General features: G+C 41.4%; 1 protein-coding gene across 2 annotated transcripts in view; it reads right to left on the bottom strand.

Annotated features, from left to right (window-relative positions):
* Window positions 1-814: 814 nt before the first annotated feature.
* Window positions 815-22307, bottom strand: part of SLC30A8 (solute carrier family 30 member 8) — a 105426-nt gene continuing 83933 nt past the window's right edge. For both annotated transcript variants that reach the window (XM_029591926.1, XM_029591927.1), the window contains exon 8: window positions 815-1526. In XM_029591926.1, coding sequence (XP_029447786.1) covers window positions 1381-1526 — 146 coding nt within the window. In that variant the 3' untranslated portion in view covers window positions 815-1380. The remainder of the gene's footprint in view (window positions 1527-22307) is intronic.

Genomic DNA, 22307 nt, shown 5'->3' with positions numbered 1-22307 from the left:
CCGTCCGGCGCGAACTTGCCGGGAATCACGTGACGTCGGCGTCACGTGATTCCCGGCTTGTTCGCGCCGAACGAGCCGTCCAGCGCGAACTTGCCGGGAATCACGTGACGTCGCGTCTGAGTGACGCGGCGCCACGTGATTCCCGGCTCGTTCGCGCCGGACGGCTCGTTCGGCCCAAAAAGAACTTTTGGCCAGCTTGGGGGGGTCAGGAGGCCCCCCAAGCTGGCCAAAAGTTCTTTTTGGGCCGAACGAGCCGTCTGGCGCGAACGAGCCGGGAATCACGTGACGCCGGCGTCACTCGACGGGCCGCCGACGTCACATGCTTCTCGCCAAGGATTGCAGAAATGACGTCCTCACTCCTCGCTCGATCACCAGGGAGTTGTGGTAAGTCTGGGGGGGGGATTAAGGAGGGTGAGGGGGTTTATATTTTTATTTTGGCTCAACAATCGCGATTTCCCACATATCGAACATATCTATGTTCGATATGTGGGAAATCCGATCGTTTATGTCGAATCAATTTTTTAAGTAAAAAAAAAATATGAGTTGCGTTTTACTAATGCGGTCAATCCGAATGCACACCCCTACAAGAAACTAGTATTTATTTGTTTGCTTCCTACTTTGCATATGCATTATTACTACAATTTAATGATCAATCATAATTCACACAGAATTATCTTGTTTGGTGCTCCACCAAAACTAATACTGCAACTTGTTATTTGGAAACAATAAATTAGACATCACTGGTAGATACATATGCTTTTTGGGGATCCATTTTCAAGATATTATTTTATTTATTTATTTTTAATTTTTATATACCGAGGTTCTTATAGAGACTACAAATCACTCCGGTTTACATATAACAATAAACTGCCCTGGAACTAGGCAGAGTAGAGGAAATGTCCCTTTCACAATGATGAGGAATCTCTTTTCCTTTCCTTTGGTCTGTTCTCGATCGAATCTTTAGTTTCCTTTCTCCATTCCATGACAATGGAACCAAAGTCCCCCTGACCATCATACTGGGAGGAATCACAATAACAGATTCTGAACACTGAAGTAGAATTGTCCCTGGCATATTGTGATTTAGGCAGCCCATACACAGTTAGTATGTATTTCAACTCTGGTCCTTTTGTAGTAGGGAAAAATGAAGATACATTTTTCTGTAACCTATTGAATCCATTGACGAATAAATACACATCATGCTTCTTCACATCATAGCAGATAGTCGAAAACAATAATGGCAATAGCATGCTCTCTGCACCATTTTGTTCTTCTGGTTTTTATTTCATTTAATGATTAATAGTTTTATTACAGCAGGTTATGTGCAACCATTATCTAACACATGACCTGTAAAAAATAGTAGCTTTTTATGGCTTATACAATTTAATCTCTTGGGTCTTGACAAGAGATACAGTCAGGCTTCTGTTCTGCTTGCTGTTCGACTTGAATGGTAACTGAGTGGAAGTTAAAGCTGTCATAAACCACATGAGTGATGTCTTTCAGGATTTGCTTGGGATCTATTGAGTCTGCTGTTGAAAGCAAAGAACAAAACAAATAATGAGGTTTTGCAATATTATTTCATTTGATTTCTGGATAACATCTATCATTCTTGCTTCCTTTGACTTTGCAACCTACACTCTCACCTCATCTTCTGCTTCATGTTTGAGCACCCACCCCCAATGAGGCCCTCACCCAGCGAGGACTTACAAGTATTGGAAGATTATAGGTTTAAGGTTGGGCCATTGCAGATGTCAATAGGGCATTGTTTTTCTTTATAAATGTCTTACTAAATCTAGTAAATCAATTAAGATAGCATTTGGTAGCCTGGCTTATAGGACTGGAAAAACAATTCTTCTCTAAACCCTATCTGAATCTAGCAGGTGGTTTTCCTGTCATATGAGCCTGCAAGCCCATATACAAGGAAAGAACATGCCAACTTGGTAGCATGATCATTCTGGCCCCCCCCCCCCCCCCAGGCCCATAAGAGGGGATTCAAAATGAAATCTTCAATGCTATGGCCGAGGTCACTATGGACTGGATTTTAACATCTGGTTTTCTTATCACTCATTTAATGTTCATGGAGTGCTCATTCCAAGAAGATGGTAGCTACCATCTGTCATTGTTTATTATTCTATAAGTAAATTACAAGCTGTGAAAAATGAGATTTATACTTAAAAGGATGATTAGGGATCAGAATCCATCCTTAATTTCACTCTAATGATGATGCTTATGACCATAAGAGAAGACTACAACTTTTCTTTTTCTGTGGTTTCTAGAGAATTCCCTGATAACTTGTCAATGACTATTAGAGATATTGATGAATATTTCTGTAAAAAGTTAGAAAAAGAATCTTCGCAATCTTCTGCTACTCCAGCCCTTTTTACCCCCAGTTCTAGCTCCCTTTCGTTATATGTAATTTCTAATTCCTTAAGTTAATGGTTACCCCTGTTCAATGTAAACCGATGTGATATTCCCGTGAATGTCAGTAAAGAAAAGTTTTAAATAAATAAAATAAGTATAAAAACACATTCTTGGGGCAGAAGTGCCATTAGCACTCTGAGATGGCAACTTAAGTTCTGTGTTCTGCAGCCAAATGCATTGAATCCTTCCCAGCTCAGTGTCTCACTGATGCCAACTGTCCATTCAGATCTTTTGTGGCAATGCTTGTATCTTCAAAGATGAAGAAAATGCTTGATGGTCAGACTGACTGGACCATTTGGTCTTTATCTGCCGTCAATACTATGTCATGTTATATATATGTTCTTAGATTCCCTATCATGAGCTTCTCTGGCACCCACTTCCTACAAGGCAACCGCTAATTAACATATTTTTTCATTATGTACTTTTCACAGATCCAGATTTAAGCAATTGGATGTTGCAAGTGGAAAGAGAGATCAGAGTGGTGAAGTCCAACCTCATTGATTTGGTGAATGAATTGAAGAAGGAGATCAGTAATGGACCTTTAACACAGGGAAACAAATACAGACTTAAAACTTGAAGACAAGCAAGCAGATTTAAGAGATATGCACAATAACAGTGAGAATCATGAACAGAGGAATAATATCAGGTGAACAAAATGCATGCTAGGCCTAACATGCTGCATGGACTTCAGAAAACAATTTGATAAAAAACATTGCAAAGCTAATGACCTGCAAGAATGAATTTGAATGTTTACCTATTTTAAGTTTTGATACAATATATATCTATAGGGGGAATTTTTAAACAACCCTGCAAACTTATTTTCAAAGGGAAATTCCCCACTGAGTTGCCTGCCTTTCTTAAAAAAGGTGAAACAAGATCATTCCAATCGAGATGAAGTCTCCATCACTCCAAGTTCTTTGTATATTTACCAGCCAGAATATTTAGACTGCAAGAGCAAAGACCATCTCAACTTTGGCCAATCCAATATATTATTAGGTGTATAAGTGGAGACTCAATTTTCTCATAACCCTTCTTGTGGCTTGTGGCCACCAGAAATCCAATCATGAATAAATTTGAACAACCCAACAACATTGTAGAGGCGAAGATTGGATAATTTCAGGCCCCCATGATTTTTGTTTATTAACAAAATATAACGTAAATGGGCTGGTTTGGACCTGCACAGAAAAGAGGAAACCAGAGATCAAAAAAGTTAAATATTCTGACTCTTAACCCAGAATGGAAGCATTTGTATCTTATACAAAATCTTTGGGAGGATCATTATTTTCACTAGTGCAGATCTACTGAAAATGGACAGAGGAAGGAACTTCCATTTATTCAATAAAGCCTGAATTTTCTAAAGTAGACACAATATTTAACTTATATAATTCAGAAGCTGAATGGGCCAAAATGATTCCCAGATAACGCATGTTAGTCAGTGCCAGCTTAAAGGGAAATAAGAAAGGTGGAAGGAAGGTCAAATGATTGCCAGCATGGCTAAACAGTGAGATGAAAGTATCTATTTTAACCAAAAGATCTTCATTCAAAAATTGGAAGAAGGATCCATAAGAAGAAAATAGGATAAAGCATAAGCATTGGCAAGTTAAATATAAGACATTGATAAGACAGGCTAAGAGAGAATTTGAAAAGCAGTTGGCCATAGAGGCAAAACTGCAAGGAAGAAATCCTGCGAGGGAGTTGGTTGGACAGTTAGATGATTGAGGGGTTAAAGGGGCACTTAGGGAAGATAAGGCCATGTTGCCAGAGGATGTGGTTAGTGCAGTTAGTGTAGCTGGATTCAAAAAAGGTTTGGATATGTTTTTGGAGGAGAAGTCCATTAACAGCTATTAATCAAGTTTACTTAGGGAATAGCCACTGCTATTAATTGCATCAGTAGCATGAGATCTTCTCGGTGTTTGGGTACTTGCCAGGTCTTTGTGGCCTGGTTTGGCCTCTGTTGGAAACAGGATGCTGGTCTTGATGGACCCTTGGTCTGACCCAGCATGGCAAGTTCTTATGTTCTTATGTTCTTTAAAAATTCCAGGAATGCAGTTACTTTCTACCAATGAACTTTTCACTTGCTTTGAAGCAGCTGCAAAGTACACATGTGTATTTCCCTCCCCAACCTTATCCTGCAGGTAAATGTGCATGTGTTATGAAGAGCACACATACTTTTACATGCTCTGAGGGCAGGGGAGTTTTCAAACCCTGTTTTCACATGGGTAAGCATGTCTTTGCCCAAATAAAAACTTCTGATATGACTTTTTTCAAATACTTTTAAAAACAGTGTAACTAGTGTGACTAGTGTAACAATGATTATCCAGAGTGTTGCTGGTGGAGGTGGGATCGTAATGGCATTTCCTTCTCCCCAGCTATGTGGCCCGAATGAAGAAGTGGTGTCATGTGACCCTGCACAGGCAAAAAGAAGGAGATACCAATGTCATTGCCACCACTAAAAGGAGCAGGCTGTGTGGTGGGAAGAAACAGTAGGTAGAGCAGCGTCAAACCCCACAGCCAAAGAAAAAGGAGAAGGAGCAAGAGGTGGAGCCTGATTACATCAGTCCGCAAGGTTGAAGAATGGAGAAGGAGCAGGAGGCAGAGCAGAATCAGCCCCAGTGGCCTGAAAAAAGTCCCATCAGCCACAGGGGCTGAAGGAGGATGTTGCTGCTTTTTGTGCTTCCAAAGGGGGAGAAATGTGAGTGACTAAAGGAGTGTGTGAGGGTGAGAGCATGTGTGTGTGTGTGTGTATAATCGAGCATGTGTAAGAAAGAGAGACAAAGCATGTGCATGTGTGTTTGTGTGTTTGTGTGTGTGTGTGTGTGTGTGTGAAAGAGAGAGAGAGAGAGAGCGCGAGAGAGGAGAATTCTGTGCACAACAATCTCCTCCAGGACTGGCCCTAGTCTAACCAGCACCCTGTCACCTCTCTGCTCTGCAGTTCTGACAGTGGCTCCAATAGAGTATCACTTTCTCTCTCTCCTACTCATCATCCCCTTTTCTTCCCCACTCTTTGCCTAGGACCATTATTCCCTTGACCCCCCCTCTCTCTTTCCCTCTGCCTATCTGACGTGGAAGGGTATGTGGAGGGGGTATCAGCATGGCAATGCCCTCTCATACATGATGGCCTATGCACCTGCACAGGTTGCATACCCCAAAAGTTGTCCCTGATCCCCCTCTCCCCCTCTTAATCCATGACAATCTTGGGACATCTGGAAAACAAAATTTCCCAGGTATGGGGAGCTGGAGAATATTTTTAGTTTTATTTTTTTAATTATTGGGTGTGATTTTGATGTGTCTGCTGTTTTGAAATATGTTATTGGTGTATTCAATTTTATTCTATTCATCAGCTGATTTGAACATCTACTCTTTTCATTAGTATGGTTTTACTATTATTGATGATTTATATTTCTTGATTTTTTGTTTGATGTTTTATGTTTATGGTTTTCCCTGTTTTTCCATAATTGTGTTGCATACAGGATCTAACTTCTTACAGTTTCCAGTTCAGTTTTTCTCTTGATATTTTTATTTGTATTTTATGGTTTCTTTATTCTTTATTTGGTGAGGGTCTATGTTCTGCATGTCTGACCAAGGTGAAATATTCTGCTACTATGAAATTTCTGTGTAGGGATCTATAGCAGCCTGTCTTGTTCTGTTTTCCTAATAGGAGACGTATTAGTATTTTAGGGCCTGGTGTAATATTTGCAGTGTTGCCTTTTCATATTTGGGGTTGTTACTGTTTGAATGCTGGCAGTTAGTGTTGTGATCAGTGGTCTTCATTCTAAAGCATATGGGGTTAGGCTTAAAGATCTAAACATGCATACTCTAGAGAAAAGATAAAATAGTGGAGATATGATAGAGACATTTAAATATCTCAAAGGTTTCCATGCACAAGAGACTAGCCTTATTCAACAGAAAGGATTGTCTAGAACAAGGGGTCATGGGATATGGATGAAATGGGGTAGACTCAGGAGTAATCTTAGGACATTTTTATTTTTACAGAGAGGGTAGTGGATGCATGGAACGGCCTCCCAGTGGAGGAAGTAGAGTCAAAAATGGTATCTGAATTCAAGAAAGCATGGGATAAATACAGGGAATCTCTGAGAGAGTGATGAGAATTGTAAGGGTTAGATAAATTGGATGGATGGGCAGACTAGATGGGCCATATGGACTTTTTCTGCCCACATATTTCTATATCTAGAAATGTATAGCCATGCTGCTTTTCAGTTGTTTTGGCAAGTTTATGTTTTGTGATGCATAAGGTTTTTTATGCTTTACTGTGTATGTTGACTGCAATCCGCTGAGATTGGTGAATCATCATTTACAAATTGTGGAGATAAATTAAATATGTTTCTATGTTTTATGGGAAGTTTACTTATTGTAATTGTAATTCAGTATACTCATGATTTTCTAAGGGTCCAGCCTACACCCTCTTGTTGCAATATACCTAATACCATATGGGTTCCAAGTGCCTTTTTTGCAGGGTTTTCTGGTTGGTACCACAGAGGTGTATGTAAATATAATATACATGTTGTAAGAGGTATTTTTACCTTGAAAAGCCTTTATAATGTAAAATCTGATATTATTAATGCTTAATTTTTAATTGTGTATGGAGAGGAGGTGACTAGGAGGTGGGGGAGGTGAGGAGGTACAAGACTATAACATTCACCTATGGAGACATGTATATGTTGTTGCCAAAGCAAGCACCTCACATAGAGAGCCTAGTATCCTTATGTGGCCCCTAGATGGTAACAGAACCTTTCAGCCTGCAAGGTTCAGAAAAAGGGTAAAAGCATTCTGAATGATGTTGTATTCTTAGTCTATAATGTAGACGCTTCTGGTAAAGAGGGTTTACTAAAAGGAGAGTAGGTATTAGGGATGTGAATCGTTTTAGGACAATTAAAATTATCGTCCGATAATTTTAATATCGTCTTAAACCGTTATGGACACTGTAAAGAGGGTTTACTAAAAGGAGAGTAGGTATTAGGGATGTGAATCGTTTTAGGACAATTAAAATTATCGTCCGATAATTTTAATATCGTCTTAAACCGTTATGGAACACAATACAATAGAGATTCTAACGATTTATCGTTATAAATCGTTAGAATCGTGAGCCGGCACACTAAAACCCCCTAAAACCCACCCCCGACCCTTTAAATTAAATCCCCCACCCTCCCGAACCCCCCCCCAAATGAGTTAAATAACCTGCGGGTCCAGCGGCGGTCCGGAACGGGCTCCTGCTCCTGAATCTTGTTGTCTTCAGCCGGCGCCATTTTCCAAAATGGCGCCGAAAAATGGCGGCGGCCATAGACGAACACGATTGGATGGCAGGAGGTCCTTCCGGACCCCCGCTGGACTTTTGGCAAGTCTCGTGGGGGTCAGGAGGCCCCCCACAAGCTGGCCAAAAGTTCCTGGAGGTCCAGCGGGGTCAGGGAGCGATTTCCCGCCGTGAATCGTTTTCGTACGGAAAATGGCGCCGGCAGGAGATCGACTGCAGGAGGTTGTTCAGCGAGCGCCGGAACCCTCGCTGAACGACCTCCTGCAGTCGATCTCCTGCCGGCGCCATTTTCCGTACGGAAACGATTCGCGGCGGGAAATCGCTCCCTGACCCCCGCTGGACCTCCAGGAACTTTTGGCCAGCTTGTGGGGGGCCTCCTGACCCCCACGAGACTTGCCAAAAGTCCAGCGGGGGTCCGGAAGGACCTCCTGCCGTCCAATCGTGTTCGTCTATGGCCGCCGCCATTTTTCGGCGCCATTTTGGAAAATGGCGCCGGCTGAAGACAACAAGATTCAGGAGCAGGAGCCCGTTCCGGACCGCTGCCGTTCCGGACCGCCGCTGGACCCGCAGGTTATTTAACTCATTTGGGGGGGGGTTCGGGAGGGTGGGGGATTTAATTTAAAGGGTCGGGGGTGGGTTTTAGGGGGTTTTAATGTGCCGGTTTTGCGATTTTTAGATTTTTCACGATTTTTCACGATATTTTACCCCCCCAAACGGCAACAATACGATTCCCTCCCCCTCCCAGCCGAAATCGATCGTTAAGACGATCGAGGACACGATTCACATCCCTAGTAGGTATCCTAAAACTTGTGCTATTTTTTAAAATTGGGATACTTTCTGGCAAAGGAGGTTCAAGAGAAGTTCAGTGGATGTGTATATACTTAATTGAGTGGCAAAATGATTCATTCCTCAAAGGTGATTGGACTTTGGGGGTATAAAATATGCCTCCCAATAGATATAAGAAGGGGTCTAGAGAAGTTTTTGAGGAGTTTATTAAGGCGGTCTCAACTACAAGAAAAAGGGTTTCTGGCCTGCCTCTTCATTCATGTGAAGTTTCTCTGGAAAGGAATGGAACTCTTTCTTTGGGATATTCAGGATTTAGACCTGAAGCATCTTTCTGCCTGGTATGAGGGGGGGATTCTTATGGATCATCAGAGTGTGAGTTCTGTAAACCCCTAAAGAGACTTTTTCAACTTTCTGTGAACAGAGAACCTGGGGAAAGATTCTTACTGCCTGTAAGTTCTGACAGGTGGAGAATAATTCTAGAGGAAACTTGGGACTATGTATTTTCATATTGAAACTTTTTTTCTGCTGATTTTTATCATTTATGCTGTGGACTCTTTTTGATAAAACTGAAACATTTTAGTAAACTTCTATTTCTGTTTGGCGTACCAATTTATTTGTGTGGTCATTGAGTTATTTCAAGAAAACTTCTGCCCATTTGGCTTTGTAGTAACCTGCTCTCAATCCATGAGACCCAGAGTGTGAATCCTCCAATCTGTTTCAGTGAACTCAAAGTTCTCCAGGCAGGAAAGGCAACCCCTGGATGAAAGCGAGGGGAGGGGAGGGTGTTACACTTGCACTAGCTCTAGAGTGTGTATGTCAATGGCAGATTATAGAAAGTTGTTCTCCTTAGGTTAATATTATGAGCCAAGCATTTAGAAAGGTTTTTTTTCAAAAGGTTTTCTGTGAGCAAAACAGTGCTTTACTGGCAGAAATGGCCTTTTGAAAACTGTTTGGCCAATATGCATTTAAATTACACATGCACACCAGGTATGTATGTAATGTTAAGCACATCAGAGAGAAATGTTCCAGGCTGCAGAGACTGAGCAGAATTTACATTTATGTACATACCTTTTACTTTTCCATTTTGAAAAATATGCATATAAATTTCCCTAAAAACTTTCCTCACACAAAGGAGCAAGTTTAATTTTCTGTAGCTAATTGTGGTATAATTTTCGAAGCGAATGTGCACGCATAAGAATGCTTTGAAAATTGGTGCAACTTAGGCATAAAACAGCCTACCAATTTATGCAGGCTAATATAAAATTATCCCTTAAGAAGGCAATTTTCAAAAGGTTTTGTAGAATTACCAGTAAGTATACCCAGCCTGAGCAGAGACTTTTCTGAGGTTGGAGTTGAGGAAGGTTTGCACTTCCATGCATGCTGTTGGCTCTAAACTTTATGCCCTTAAATTTTCATGGGACATTTGTGTGGAACTTTTAGCAGGTGTAACTTGTGTGTTGGGACAATTTTCAAAGCACATACGCACGTAAGTGTCACCAAAGTATCTCTCAGTATATACATCAGAGTTTTCGAAATCATTGGATATACAATCTCAGAGGGAGTGGAAGTGCATAGTATTCCCTGACATTTCTTAATGGGAGGTATCTTGTCAAGGAGTGTGATTTAATAAACATAAGCCAAGGGTCTCCTGACATGTTGATGAACTTCAAGCTGCATGAATCATAGGAACATACTTCATTTGACAAACCTCAAAAAAGTCCTGAATCTCAATCCAAAACTTAATTCATTTCAATACATTTCAAAAAGAATACTCATCTGAAAATATTGGCTAGAAGTCCAAAGTCCCGACACGATCGTGTTTTGAACCGGAAATGTATTCTCAAAATTTTACTCTTATCCATCAGTGAGATTTCCAATCTGTTCCTTCAGCAAATTTCTTTTAACTGGCTATTTTGCATCCATTCTCTCTATTGCGGTCTGATTTCAGACCCACACATTCAAAACAGCGGCGGTCCGGAACCCCCGCTGAACGACCTCCTGCAGTCGACCTCCTGCAGTCGATCTCCTGCCGGCGCCATTTTCCGTACGAAAACGATTCGCGGCAAGAAATCGCTCCCGGAACCCCGCTGGACTCCCAGGAAACTTTTGGCCAGCTTGGGGGGGCCTCCTGACCCCCACAAGACTTGCCAAAAGTCCAGCGGGGGTCCGGAACGACCTCCTGCGTCGAATCGTTTTTGTCTATGGCCGCCGCCATTTTGCGGCGGCCATTTTGAAAAATGGCGCCGGCTGAAGACAACACGATTCTATTGAGGGGGCCGTTCTGGACCGCCGCCGTTCTGGACCACCGCCGGATCCCCAGGTAATTTAAAGCATTGGGGGGGATTTAATTTAAAGGGTCGGGGGTGGGTTTTAGGGGGTTTTAGTGTGCCGGTTTTCCTGCCCTCCCCCTTCCCCCGATTTACGATTTTTTAACGATAAATCGGGGGAATTGGTATTGTATCGTGGCCCTAACGATTTTTTGACGATTTAAAATATATCGGACGATATTTTAAATCATCAAAAAACGATTCACATCCCTAATAGAAACATGGGGGTAACCTGCACAAAGTGGCAGTTACTACCATAAGATGTTTGCTGGGCAGACTGGATGGACCATTTGGTCTTTTTCTGCTATCATTACTATGTTACTATGAAATCTGTATTTTACATTCACATGTTCACAAACCACACAAACAGAATCTCTTACCAGACAGACTGTGGGAGTTCCTATGCCACTCACGAGCCCGGTGCCCAAAATCCACTAGCTCTGATCTGTTCTGCTCCATAGGAAGATACTCTCATCTCCTTTTCCATCCTGAATCTGTTTGGTGCAAACTCATCCTGGTTCTCCACAGTTGTGAAGTATCTTTTGGGCACTAGATTAAACTGACATAGGAATTCAGGATAAAGTGCCTTCTGTCTGAAGAAAACACAGCAGATTGCTGTACTCTCTCCTTCCTCTAGAAAATTCTGAGTGAGAGCTATCTTGTTTGGAGTAAACTGAGTGGACTACTGGTCACCTCAATGAGTTGAGAATTAGGGAAACCAAGATTCAACTCCTACTTACATTTTTTGTTATCTTGGGACATTAACTTTATCTTCCATTGCCTCAGCTACCCATTTAGATTGTAAATTGTTTGGGGTAGGGACTTGTACGTGTATTACTAATAATGCTGTAAGCATTATTGCAGACTGGCTAGAAATCCTTGAATACTGTGTACAATTCTGGTCACGGTATCTCAAAAAAGATATAGTTGCGATGGAGAAGGTACAGAGAAGGGCAACCAAAATGATAAAGGGGGTGTAACAGCTCCCCTATGAGGAAAGGCTGAAGAGGTTAGGGCTGTTCATCTTGGAGAAGAGACAGCTGAGGAGGGATATGATAGAGGTCTTTAAGATCATGAAAGGTCTTGAATGAGTAGATATGAATTGGTTATTTATACTTTCGGATAATAGAAGGACTAAGGGGCATTACATGAAGTTAGCAAGACTAAGACTAATCAGAGAAAATTCTTTTTCACTCAATGCACAATTAAGCTCTGGAATTTGTTGCCAGAGGATGTGGTTAGTGCAGTTAATGTAGCTGGGTTTAAAAAAGGTTTGGATAAGTTCTTGGAGAAGTCCATTAACTGCTATTAATCAAGTTTACTTAGGGAATAGCCACTGCTATTAATTGCATCAGTAGCATGGGATCTTCTTGGTGTTTGGGTGATTGCCAGGTTCTTGTGGCCTGGTTTGGCCTCTGTTGGAAACAGGATTCTGGGCTTGATGGACCATCAGTCTGACCCAGCATGGCAATTTCTTATGTTCTTATGTTCAATTACCTGGGAAAATCTCACTCCTCTCTAGAACCTTAAAGCAAATAGGAATGGAAAGTTTTCTACTTGTTTTCCCTTCTTCAAATATTTTGGGAGAGAGGAAAGAGCCTACAGACCCCTTTCTTAAGACTACAGCTGTTCCTCTGCACACAACAGCTCCTGTTTTGTACGAGTCTCTCCCTAATTTTCATTACATCACTCAACTGACTTCTAGAAACTCTGAGGGCTCTTTATAAAAGGCAGAGGCATCTCCAGTCCTTGAGTATTGCAAACTGGTTGCATTTTCAGGATATCTACAATGAATATCTATTAGCATACAGAGGAAACAGTGAATGCAAATGCATCCTATGAATATTCAGTCTGGATGTCCTGAAATTGCAATTAATTGACTTGTGGCACACGAGGACTGGAGTTAATTTGTTATATACCTTCACAGGCACAATCCATTAAGGCAACCTCTGAAAGGGGAGCTCTTACAAAATGGACCATACCACTTACTTACTAGGCCCAAATATGTCCTTTTTGAAGGGGATACATCTAATAAGGAAGTGCATTCATTTGAAATTACTGTCGTTTCATTTCTGAAACAAAACCCCCCTTTCCCCTCAACAAAAAGATACTAAAAAAAAAGTAAAACAGAAAATGAAAATCCAAATGGAATGATAAATACATAGCCCTATTATTTCGTGGGGAATCTAACAGGCCGCTTCATTCAGAAAATAGGGTGCTCAGGAAAACACATGGTTTGCTGATGAAAAAAGTAACATTGAATGATTATGTTTCAGTCCTACTTGTCTGAACCGAAGCAGTACACCATTCAAACGTGTATTGCATTTAGCAACAACAGTGCCTTAAACAATAATATCATCCAAGCAAATTCTTGTCCCCCACTTAAAACTCATTTCCTGAAAGGCTGCCAGCACAGATACCAACCCAGAGGGTATCAACAGCAATAGATAAAGCACATCATTAGTAATAAATGCTGTCTTCCTGTAGGGCACTTGATGAGAAGTGCAAGCCACATGAACTGTAGAAAGCATTGTTGCTCCTCTGAGTTTCGCAAATTAGTCATTCAATGTGTGGCATGGGATAGTTATCCACTATAATGGTTTTAGACTATGTTCACTCCACGCACATGCAGACACCCTCTGGATTTCTCTTGAGCAGCCGTGATTACTGATACAGAGGCAGAAACATTAATCCTCTAATTAATTCCACTGTCTAGTTGAAACTTTAATTACACAGAAACAGCATTTTATACAGACGAGGCAAGTCCATTAAGTTTTTGCTGAACAGGCGTGAGATGTTTCTAAATAATTAGGTTCTGAAGAAATTCTCAAGACATTACTTGGCATTTTATGTGGCTTCGCCTATTAGCTAGTAGGATTTTGTTTCTCAAAATTTAAAATTCTTATGCTACTTGGTCCATTCTAAATATAGATTCTGATGAGATTGAACGGAGTATCATTGTTTGTTGGAACTGAAGATGTACTGGTTGTGAATCTTGCAACTAGTATGGGGTTGGGATTTGGGGAGGGATTTATGTTGACCTGAATGATTAAGATTTTATTGTATGGGTGGAGATCACCAGGGATTTAGTTATTTTTGGATTTTGTTTTAAGATAGTTTGATGGGTTTTTTTAGACTGTGTTGCATCTTGAGCTATTTCACTACAATGGACAAGAAAACGAACTAACAGGCCGATTCAGAAAAATGCGTGGGAGAGCAGGCGAGCGCCCGCTCTCCCGGTGCGTGCACAGGCCACTCTCCTGGGCGCGCAATTCAGGAGGGTGGCCTATGCAAATTAGGGCCTGTAGTAAAAGGCGTCCCTAGCGCCTCCTTTTTGACAGGAGCGGAGGCTGTCAGTGGGTTTGCCAGCCGACACTCAATTTTGCCGGCGTCTGTTCTCAAACCCGCTGACAGCCACGGGTTCGGAAAACGGACGCCGGCATAATTGAGCGTCCATCTTCCGGCCCGCGGGCCAATTTTTACTTTTTTTTTACTTTTGGGGCCTCCGACTTAATATCACTATGATATTAAGTCAGAGGGTGTACAGAAAAGCATTTTTTTCTGCTTTTCTGTACACTTTCCCCAGTGCTGGCAGAAATTAATGCCAGCCTTTGGGCAGGCGTTATTTTCTGTATCACGGGGGAATAACTAATAGGGCCATCAACATGCATTTGCATGTTGTGGGCGCTATTAGTTTCGGGGGGTTGGACACGCGTTTTCGACCCGCTATTACCCCTTACTGAATCATCTTTAGTGAATTTTTATGTAGGTAAATCTGGTAGGTACATTTATTTACTTACAGGCCGATACAGTACAATGTGCTCCGGCGGAGCGCACTGTTAACCCGCATTTGGACATGCTTTTTCAACGCGCTATTACCCCTTATGGGTAAAGCTATAAATGTACCAGATTTAACTACATAAAAATTCACTAGTATCCTTCTACAGGGCATGGATACAAAGGTATCCTAATCTGTTCTAGACTTGGTTATAAGTCTTATCTGAAGTCATCTGCTGCAGGGAGTTCTGCAGGGGAGGGGAGTTCCTGACAGCCATTGGATACATATTTTTAAAAACAATTATACCTTTCCAAGCAGTGGCAAGGACCCCTTGTTAAGGAATTGGTAGCATTTCACTGCTTCTCTGTGGCTTACAAAAGGGAAATCCTAGAAACTAAAGAAATTCACTTAAAGAGATTCTGGCAGGAAAGGTTCTTTAGAACCTGTGTAAATCAGCAGCTTTGCTCCTACTACTTTACTATTACTAGTTGACATTTTTGTAATGCTACTAGGCAAGCACAGTGCTATACATATACATAAAAGAGATAGCCCCTGCTCCATGGAACTTACAATCTAATGGAGACACACAAATAGGTCAATTTTCTAGACTCTCAAAGAGTCTTTAAGTGGCCAGTTGAGGAGCAAGATGCACCAACTCAGGAAGGCTGTTCCTGAGACACAGTGCCACAAGACAAAAAGTGTTTAGACCTTTAGATTTGAATAAGCAATGGAGGAGAAGGGCACAGATAAGAGCAGCTTGTCCGACTAACAAAGGTCAGAAGGAGGGATATAGGGGGCGATAAGAGAAGAGATAGTGTGGCATTGCAGAGTGAATGAACTTTTAGGTGATAAGCAGTTTGAACTGAATGTGGAAGCAAATAAGGAGCCAATACAGAGCCATAAGAAAAGGGGTAACATGGTCATAATGACACTGAAGGAAGATAATCCATACAGCTGAATGTTTAACAGACTGTAGCAGAGAAAGATGGTTCAGTGAGGAGAAGGGTGCAGTTGTCCAAGCAGGAAATGATGAGAGAGTGGAGAATGGTTTTGGTGGTATGCTCAGAAAGGAAAGAGTGGATTTTATTGATATTATACAGAAAGAAATAAGTTTTAGTGGTGTTTTGGATGTGCATAGAAAAAAAGAGAGGGGAGTTAAAGATGATTCCAAGGCTGCAGGCTGAAGGGACAGTGAGGATGATGGTTTTATCCACTGAAATAAAAATAGTTTGAAAGGGGAAAAGTGAATTGTAGAAGAAAGATCAGAAGGTCAGTCTTGGCCATGTTAATTTTAATGTGGCTGTGGGGCATGTAGGCATCTCTGTTAGATAAATATACCAAGATCTGAGAATGGGTGTCGGTAGAAAGATAGAGCTGAGAGTCATTGGCATAAAGATGGCATGGAACGTCATAGGAGGAGATCAAATCACCAAGAAAGAGAAAAGAGGGCCCAGAACAGAACCTTATAGCATGTCAACTAATAACAAGATAGCTGTGAATGAGGATCCCTCATGAGAAACACTAAAGATGCTATGGGAGAAATAAGAGGAGAAGTTAGATTGAACAGAGTCCTGGAATCCAAGTGGTAGATTTTTTTTAAAAATGTGTGTGCATCCATATGCGCACGCACATGGACGCGCATATGTGTTATAAAATAAGATATCTGTGCGCACATGCGCAGTGAATTTTAACATCTGCACATGCATGTGAGGGCGGGAGGCGTCCTCCGTGCACTGGGGGATACATTTTAAAAGACAACACGCAGCAATGCGACTAGGGCTTCCCCTGTTCCCTCCCAGTTCAGCGCGTGCTTCCCAGGGACAAGGTCTAATGGCCGCTGTCCTGGCCAGTCTCCATCCTACCCCACCCCATCCCACCCCTCCCCACCCAGACTCCACCCCCTGGCCCGCCCCTTTGATCAAGCCCATCACTTCTATGCATATTAGAAGATATGCGTGTGGCCGGGCTGTTTTTAAAATGCGCAAGGCACGCATGAACCGGGCCTCGAGCGTATCCCCTGGTTTTTACATGCACTGGGCTTTTAAAAGGAGGGGCACAAGTGAGCACAGTATGTTAAGGAGTAAACAGTAATTAATAGTGTCAAAAGCAGTGAATAAATAAAGAAGGATGAGGACTGAATAGTAGTTTCTGGCCTTGGTCTTGAAGAGATCACTAGAAACTTTGGCAAAACCTATCTCAGTGGAATGGGAAGAGCAGAAGCCAAATTGGAGCAGACAGCATGTTCAACTAATTTGGACGTAAATGACAGGAGAGACAGAGGATGATCCTTAGTAAGACAAATGAAGAATTTTTGAGGAAAGATGTAATAACAGCATGTTTGAAGGTAGCAGGAACAGTTGCAGTAGGAAATGTTAGAATGTGTGTAGGCAACTCCTGTCCTGGAATGTCACCAACAAGTCTGTTTTTTCAGTATATCCGCAGTGAATATGTATGAGGTATATTTGTATGCACTGCCTCCATTGGAGTAGGAATGAAGATGAGCAGTTCCTTCTCTATGACTTCAGCAAAGGATGAAAAAGTTAGAAGAAGATAAAGGGATAGGAAAGAATCAGTGGAAGAAGTGGAGGGAGTATGATGGAAAACTCAAGATGTGAACCTTGTCAGAAAAGAAATCTGTCAGACAGCCACTGATTAGGAAGATAATGAGTTATCTGGCTAGAATTTAGCCGGATAAGTCAGGGGCATTCCTGGGACAGGAGGTAGACATTCCGGGGAGGAGCAGAGTTGGCTGGATAGATTATTTGGCTGACTCCGAATATTTGAATTAGCTGCTTAACACTGGCCGCGCTGTAGGGTTAACCCTAACATAGCTAACGTAACTAGATTTAATATAGCTAGGTATATTCAACAAATAGGTGTATCCAGATAACTTAACTAGCCACTCTGTGGCTGAATATCGGCCCCCCAAAAGTATAAAAATCCACATTTTGAAAGGAATTGCAGTTTTCTCAGAATAAAGAAAAAAAGAAGCAGGTACAGCTGTCAACACCAGCTCATATAGGGGTAGATTTTAAAAAGCATTTACTCGAGCAAAACTGGTTTTTGCTCGAGTAAATACACTTTACTCAAGTAAGTGGGCTTTTCAAAATTGCTACAATATATGCCATTGAATTGTCCATAGGATTTACTCAAGTAAGTGCACTTTACTCGAGTAAATAGCTTTTGAAAATTGCTACGATAGTATGTCACATTTACATGCGTAACTCCTTTGAAAATGACCCCCATAGTGCGCAGGAGCATTTAACTTAGACTGTATGCTCTCTGGGGCCAGGACCAACCAACTATACCTAAATTTATAACTCACCTTGAGCTTGATTTGGAGAAATGAGTAATCAAATCTAAACTCTAACTGCAAAATCAGGACTCAGGAGACCCAAGCAAGTATTTATTAGACAACAGATTCTGCCAAGTTTGGGATCTGTATATGTGGGTAGACATTGGGAAATATAGTAAGATAGCAAATGTTGGCAGAAAAAGACCCAAGTGGTTCATCCAGAATGCCCAGCAATTTTTTTTTTTTATAAAGATAGTAACTGCCACTCCACGTAGGTTACTCCTATGCCCTCTGTTCTGGTTACCCCATTTAGCATAGGTTATGGCTTTTTTCATTTCCATCCTTTAGCCACAAGGGATTTTTGTGTTGATCCCATGTCCTTTTGAATTCCATTCCTGATCTTGATGGGTATTTTTCCTACAGGATATGTACTGTATCATGCCCTTCCTTTTCTCTCTACCACTCATCCTGTCACCTGCTTGTTCTCTCTTCCTCTTTCCTACACTACTCCTCTTAGTTTGGACTTAGGCATCTAAAATAAAGTTTTCTATGTATAACACCGCAAAAACAGAGCTCCTACTTATCTCCCCCCACAACATCAAGCCACACCTACCTCTCATCAACTCATCCCCTTCCAGCATCACCTTCTCCCATCACGTGCGCAGCCTCGGCATTACTATCGACAATCATTTCAACCTCAAAAAATTCATTAACACCACCCTTAAAGACTGCTTTTTCAAATTACACACCCTAAGAAAACTCAAACCCATTCTACACCTCAATGATTTTCGTACCATACTCCAAGCAATCGTCCTATCCAAAATTGACTACTGCAATGCATTGCTTCTGGGCCTTCCTAAAAGTTCAACTCAACCCCTCCAATTACTCCAAAATGCAGCAGCCCGTATCCTTACTAACACCCACAAAAACCACCACATCACGCCTGTCCTTAAACACTTACATTGGCTACCAGTTACCTCAAGAATTGCCTACAAATCCCTCACTCTCATCCACAAATTCCTCCATAACCAAAACATGCAATGGTTCAAGGAACACCTCACCTTCCGAAATACCAACAGACCCACCAGAAAACAACACCTAGCAATGCTACACACCCCTTCCCCCAATCTCACTAAGCATTGCTCCACTAAAGACTGGGCATTCTCCCTGGCAGGGCCCACCTTTGGAACAAACTACCCTTCGCCAAGAACCTTGCCCGAAAAAATTAAAGCAAAACCTGAAGACCTGGCTCTTCAAGCAGACATATACATGACTACACACACGCACTCACTGCATCACCGCAAAGTTCCCTCCACCATCTTCCCCTGCCACGGTTCAGCCCCCCTTTTGCTTTTTTCCCTTAATTAACTCACTTCTTTTGGTGTGATGCAATGTAATCAATGTCTTAGCCCCAAGGTGAATCAATCTCTCAGTTGTTCCCCCTTCATTCCACACCTCTGCAAATCTTATTTTATTCCCTCCTGTAAATAGCTTTATCCTCATCTCTATGCCTTGTTAACTGTTATCATTTAATTTATTCCTCCAATTCACCCTACCCCTACTCCATAACCCCCCCCCCCCCCCCCCCCATTTTCAGTTCTATGTTCTCTGTAAAGTTTGTTGCTGCATTTTGTTCATTGTCAACCGATGAGATGTTCCAATGATCATCGGTATATAAAAACTGTTAAATAAATAAAATAAATAAATAGCTTGGTCCTATGAGCTCAATATGGATTTTGAGCCACATAAAAATATGTGCATAAATTCATTTCATTCTTAAATTTACCAGTGTGTAAAAGGAGCATTCCAAGGGACATTTTGGGAGCATGTTAAAAATTAACATGCATAACCCGAGGAGGTAATTATCAAAGGAGTTATGCATGTAAATGTAACATACTTTTGTAGCAATTTTCAGAAGCCCATTTACATGCTTAAAGTTCACTTACACATGTAAAACCTATTGACAATTTAATGGAATATATTGCAGCAATTTTCAAAAGCATTGAATTACACATGCATTTACACATGTAAAACCCAGTTTTAAGCATGTAAATCATTTTAAAAATTGCCCCTGAGTTTTCAAAAGCTGTGTATGTAATTGACATGCAGAACTTGAGGCCCTGTTTTGCTGTGGATGAAGGTGCATGCATTTATTTAGATGAAAGGCAACCTGGCCTTCTTGGTCAATTATCATCCATCTGGGGACCAATGACCTCACTAGAAACAGCATCCAAGTAGTACAAAAGGCCATTGCCTTTTCAGAAGTGTTACCTGTTCATGGAAAGGAAAGGGAAACGCTGAGCCATGTAGATGACTTTAATACATGGCTCAAAACCTGGTGTAATGAAGAAGGATTTAGATATACTGGGAGCTGGAGCCATATATGGAATAATAGATGACTGTATGGTAAAAATGGCTTACATCTGTTTGTGGCAGGAAAAAGGATCCTAAGTGAGAAACTCAGAACATATATCAATAGGGGTTTAAACTAGAGGACAGGGGTGGCAGAAGGAAGTCAATGAACTTGGAATGTCACCCCCAATACATAGAAATACAGAAAATGAATGGTGAAATGAATAAAATTGGTCCACTCTTAAGCAAAAGAGAAGAAAATGTGCTCAGGAATAGCAGTATGCCAAGGGAAAAGCCCTGGAAAGTGATGTGTATAATGTTCGTAGTCTCAGATGCAAAGTTCTAGATCAGAAGGCCTTAATAGTGGAGGCAGACTTGGATATTGATGTGATTCAGTGAGTCTCATGAACGGGATATCACCATCCCAGACTATAACCTGTTGAGGAAAGATAGAGAGGACAAAAAAGGGGAAGAGTAACTCTATATGTCAAAAACAATATCCTAGTAACTGAAATGTAGGAGGCGTGGTAAAAAGGAAGAAGCGCTGTGGACTTTCTTTAAAAAAAGATGATGGCACTTCCATTTACACTAGAGTGATCTAGAAGAACTGGTCTAGAAAAACTGGACAGGGAATTGGCTAAAGACATCCAAAAGGTCTAGAAGAACTGGACAGGGAATTGGTCAAAGGCATCCAAAAGGTGAGAAAGAAGGGGGAAGTGTTGCTTGTGGGAGATTATAATTTGCCAAATGTGAATTGGAGTATCCTTGCTGCAGAATTTATAAGAAGTAGAAAGATTGTTGATGCTCTTCAAAATGTTCCGCTTAGAAAAATGGTGATGGAACCCATGAGGGGAGGAGCGATACTGGACCTGGTGCTCATGAATGAAGATAGTATCTCTAATGTTCGGGTAGGTGCAAATCTGATGGTATGGGTTGATATAGTGCCCAAATTGGAGAGACGTCACATGAAGATCAAAGTCCAGGATTTCAAGCATACAGACTTTGTTATAATGGGGAGATGCCTTGAGGAAAAACTAGAAGACTGGGTGAAATTGGGTGAGGTGGAACAACAGTGGGCCAAATTAAAAGGAGCTATTATTAAGGTAATAAAGTTTTAAGTAAAAAAAGTAAATAAAAGTAAGAGGAAAAGGAAACTGATATGATTCTCCAAAGAGGCGGTGAAAAAATAAAGGCAAAAAGATCAGCATTCAAAAAGAACAAAGGAACTCAAAAGGAAGAGAAGGAGGAATATCAGGTGAAACTGGAAGAGATGAGGAAAGAAATCAGGCTAGCAAAAGCTCTAGAGGAAGAAAAGTTCACCAAAGAGGTAAAGCGAGATGACAAAACATTTTCAGATACATCAAGGAATGGAGGAGGGCCAGAGGTGGTATTGTAAGATGAAAAGGATACAAGTGTGGCCCCTGTGTACCACAGAAAGGACTGCACAGTGTAATGTGCAGAGAGAGTATTGTAGTTAATGTGATTTCCCTTTATGGGAAGAACTAGAGAGGACAAAAGAACAGGGAAAGTTCTAGCTAAGAAAAGGTTATCTGCTGGTCAAGGGGTGGTCCTGAATTTCTTGACAGACAGACTAGTTGTTGTGTTTAAAAACAGAATATGGACAGCGTGGCCTAGTAAAGGTTGAAGAGTTGTGTATATAGACTGTAATATAAATTGCTTGAGGCTTTCTGGAAGGCTGAGAGAAAAGTCATACTGGGTTTGCTGGAAGTTGAAAGTTATACTCCTCTATAGTAACTCAAGATACTTCTAATAAACTATCATTTAATTTGGAGCACAATTTTTGATATGGACAGTGGCTTTTTGGAAGTGCACATGTGTGTGCCTTGCACCCAGTTTGGCCTTGCAGTTTAGCTGCCCCCCAGCCCATGACCCAACTGAGATTAATTTCCTCACTTTGGAAGAGTTACCCCAGGCTCCCCAAATTGGAGAAGGTGACCCCTCCCCCTCCCCCAGTGGACAGAGGTTTACACATGGTTCATTGTGTGGAGAAAGATGAAGAAAAAGCATAAATATTAAACAAATACTTCAGTTTTGTGTTCCCTAAAGAAGAACTTGGAAGAG

The sequence above is a fragment of the Rhinatrema bivittatum genome, chromosome 2 (assembly GCF_901001135.1).
Source record: "Rhinatrema bivittatum chromosome 2, aRhiBiv1.1, whole genome shotgun sequence".
NCBI classification, from domain to species: domain Eukaryota; kingdom Metazoa; phylum Chordata; class Amphibia; order Gymnophiona; family Rhinatrematidae; genus Rhinatrema; species Rhinatrema bivittatum.
The sequence above is the reverse complement of the archived record's forward strand: the minus strand, read 5'-3'. Positions and strand labels throughout refer to the sequence as shown.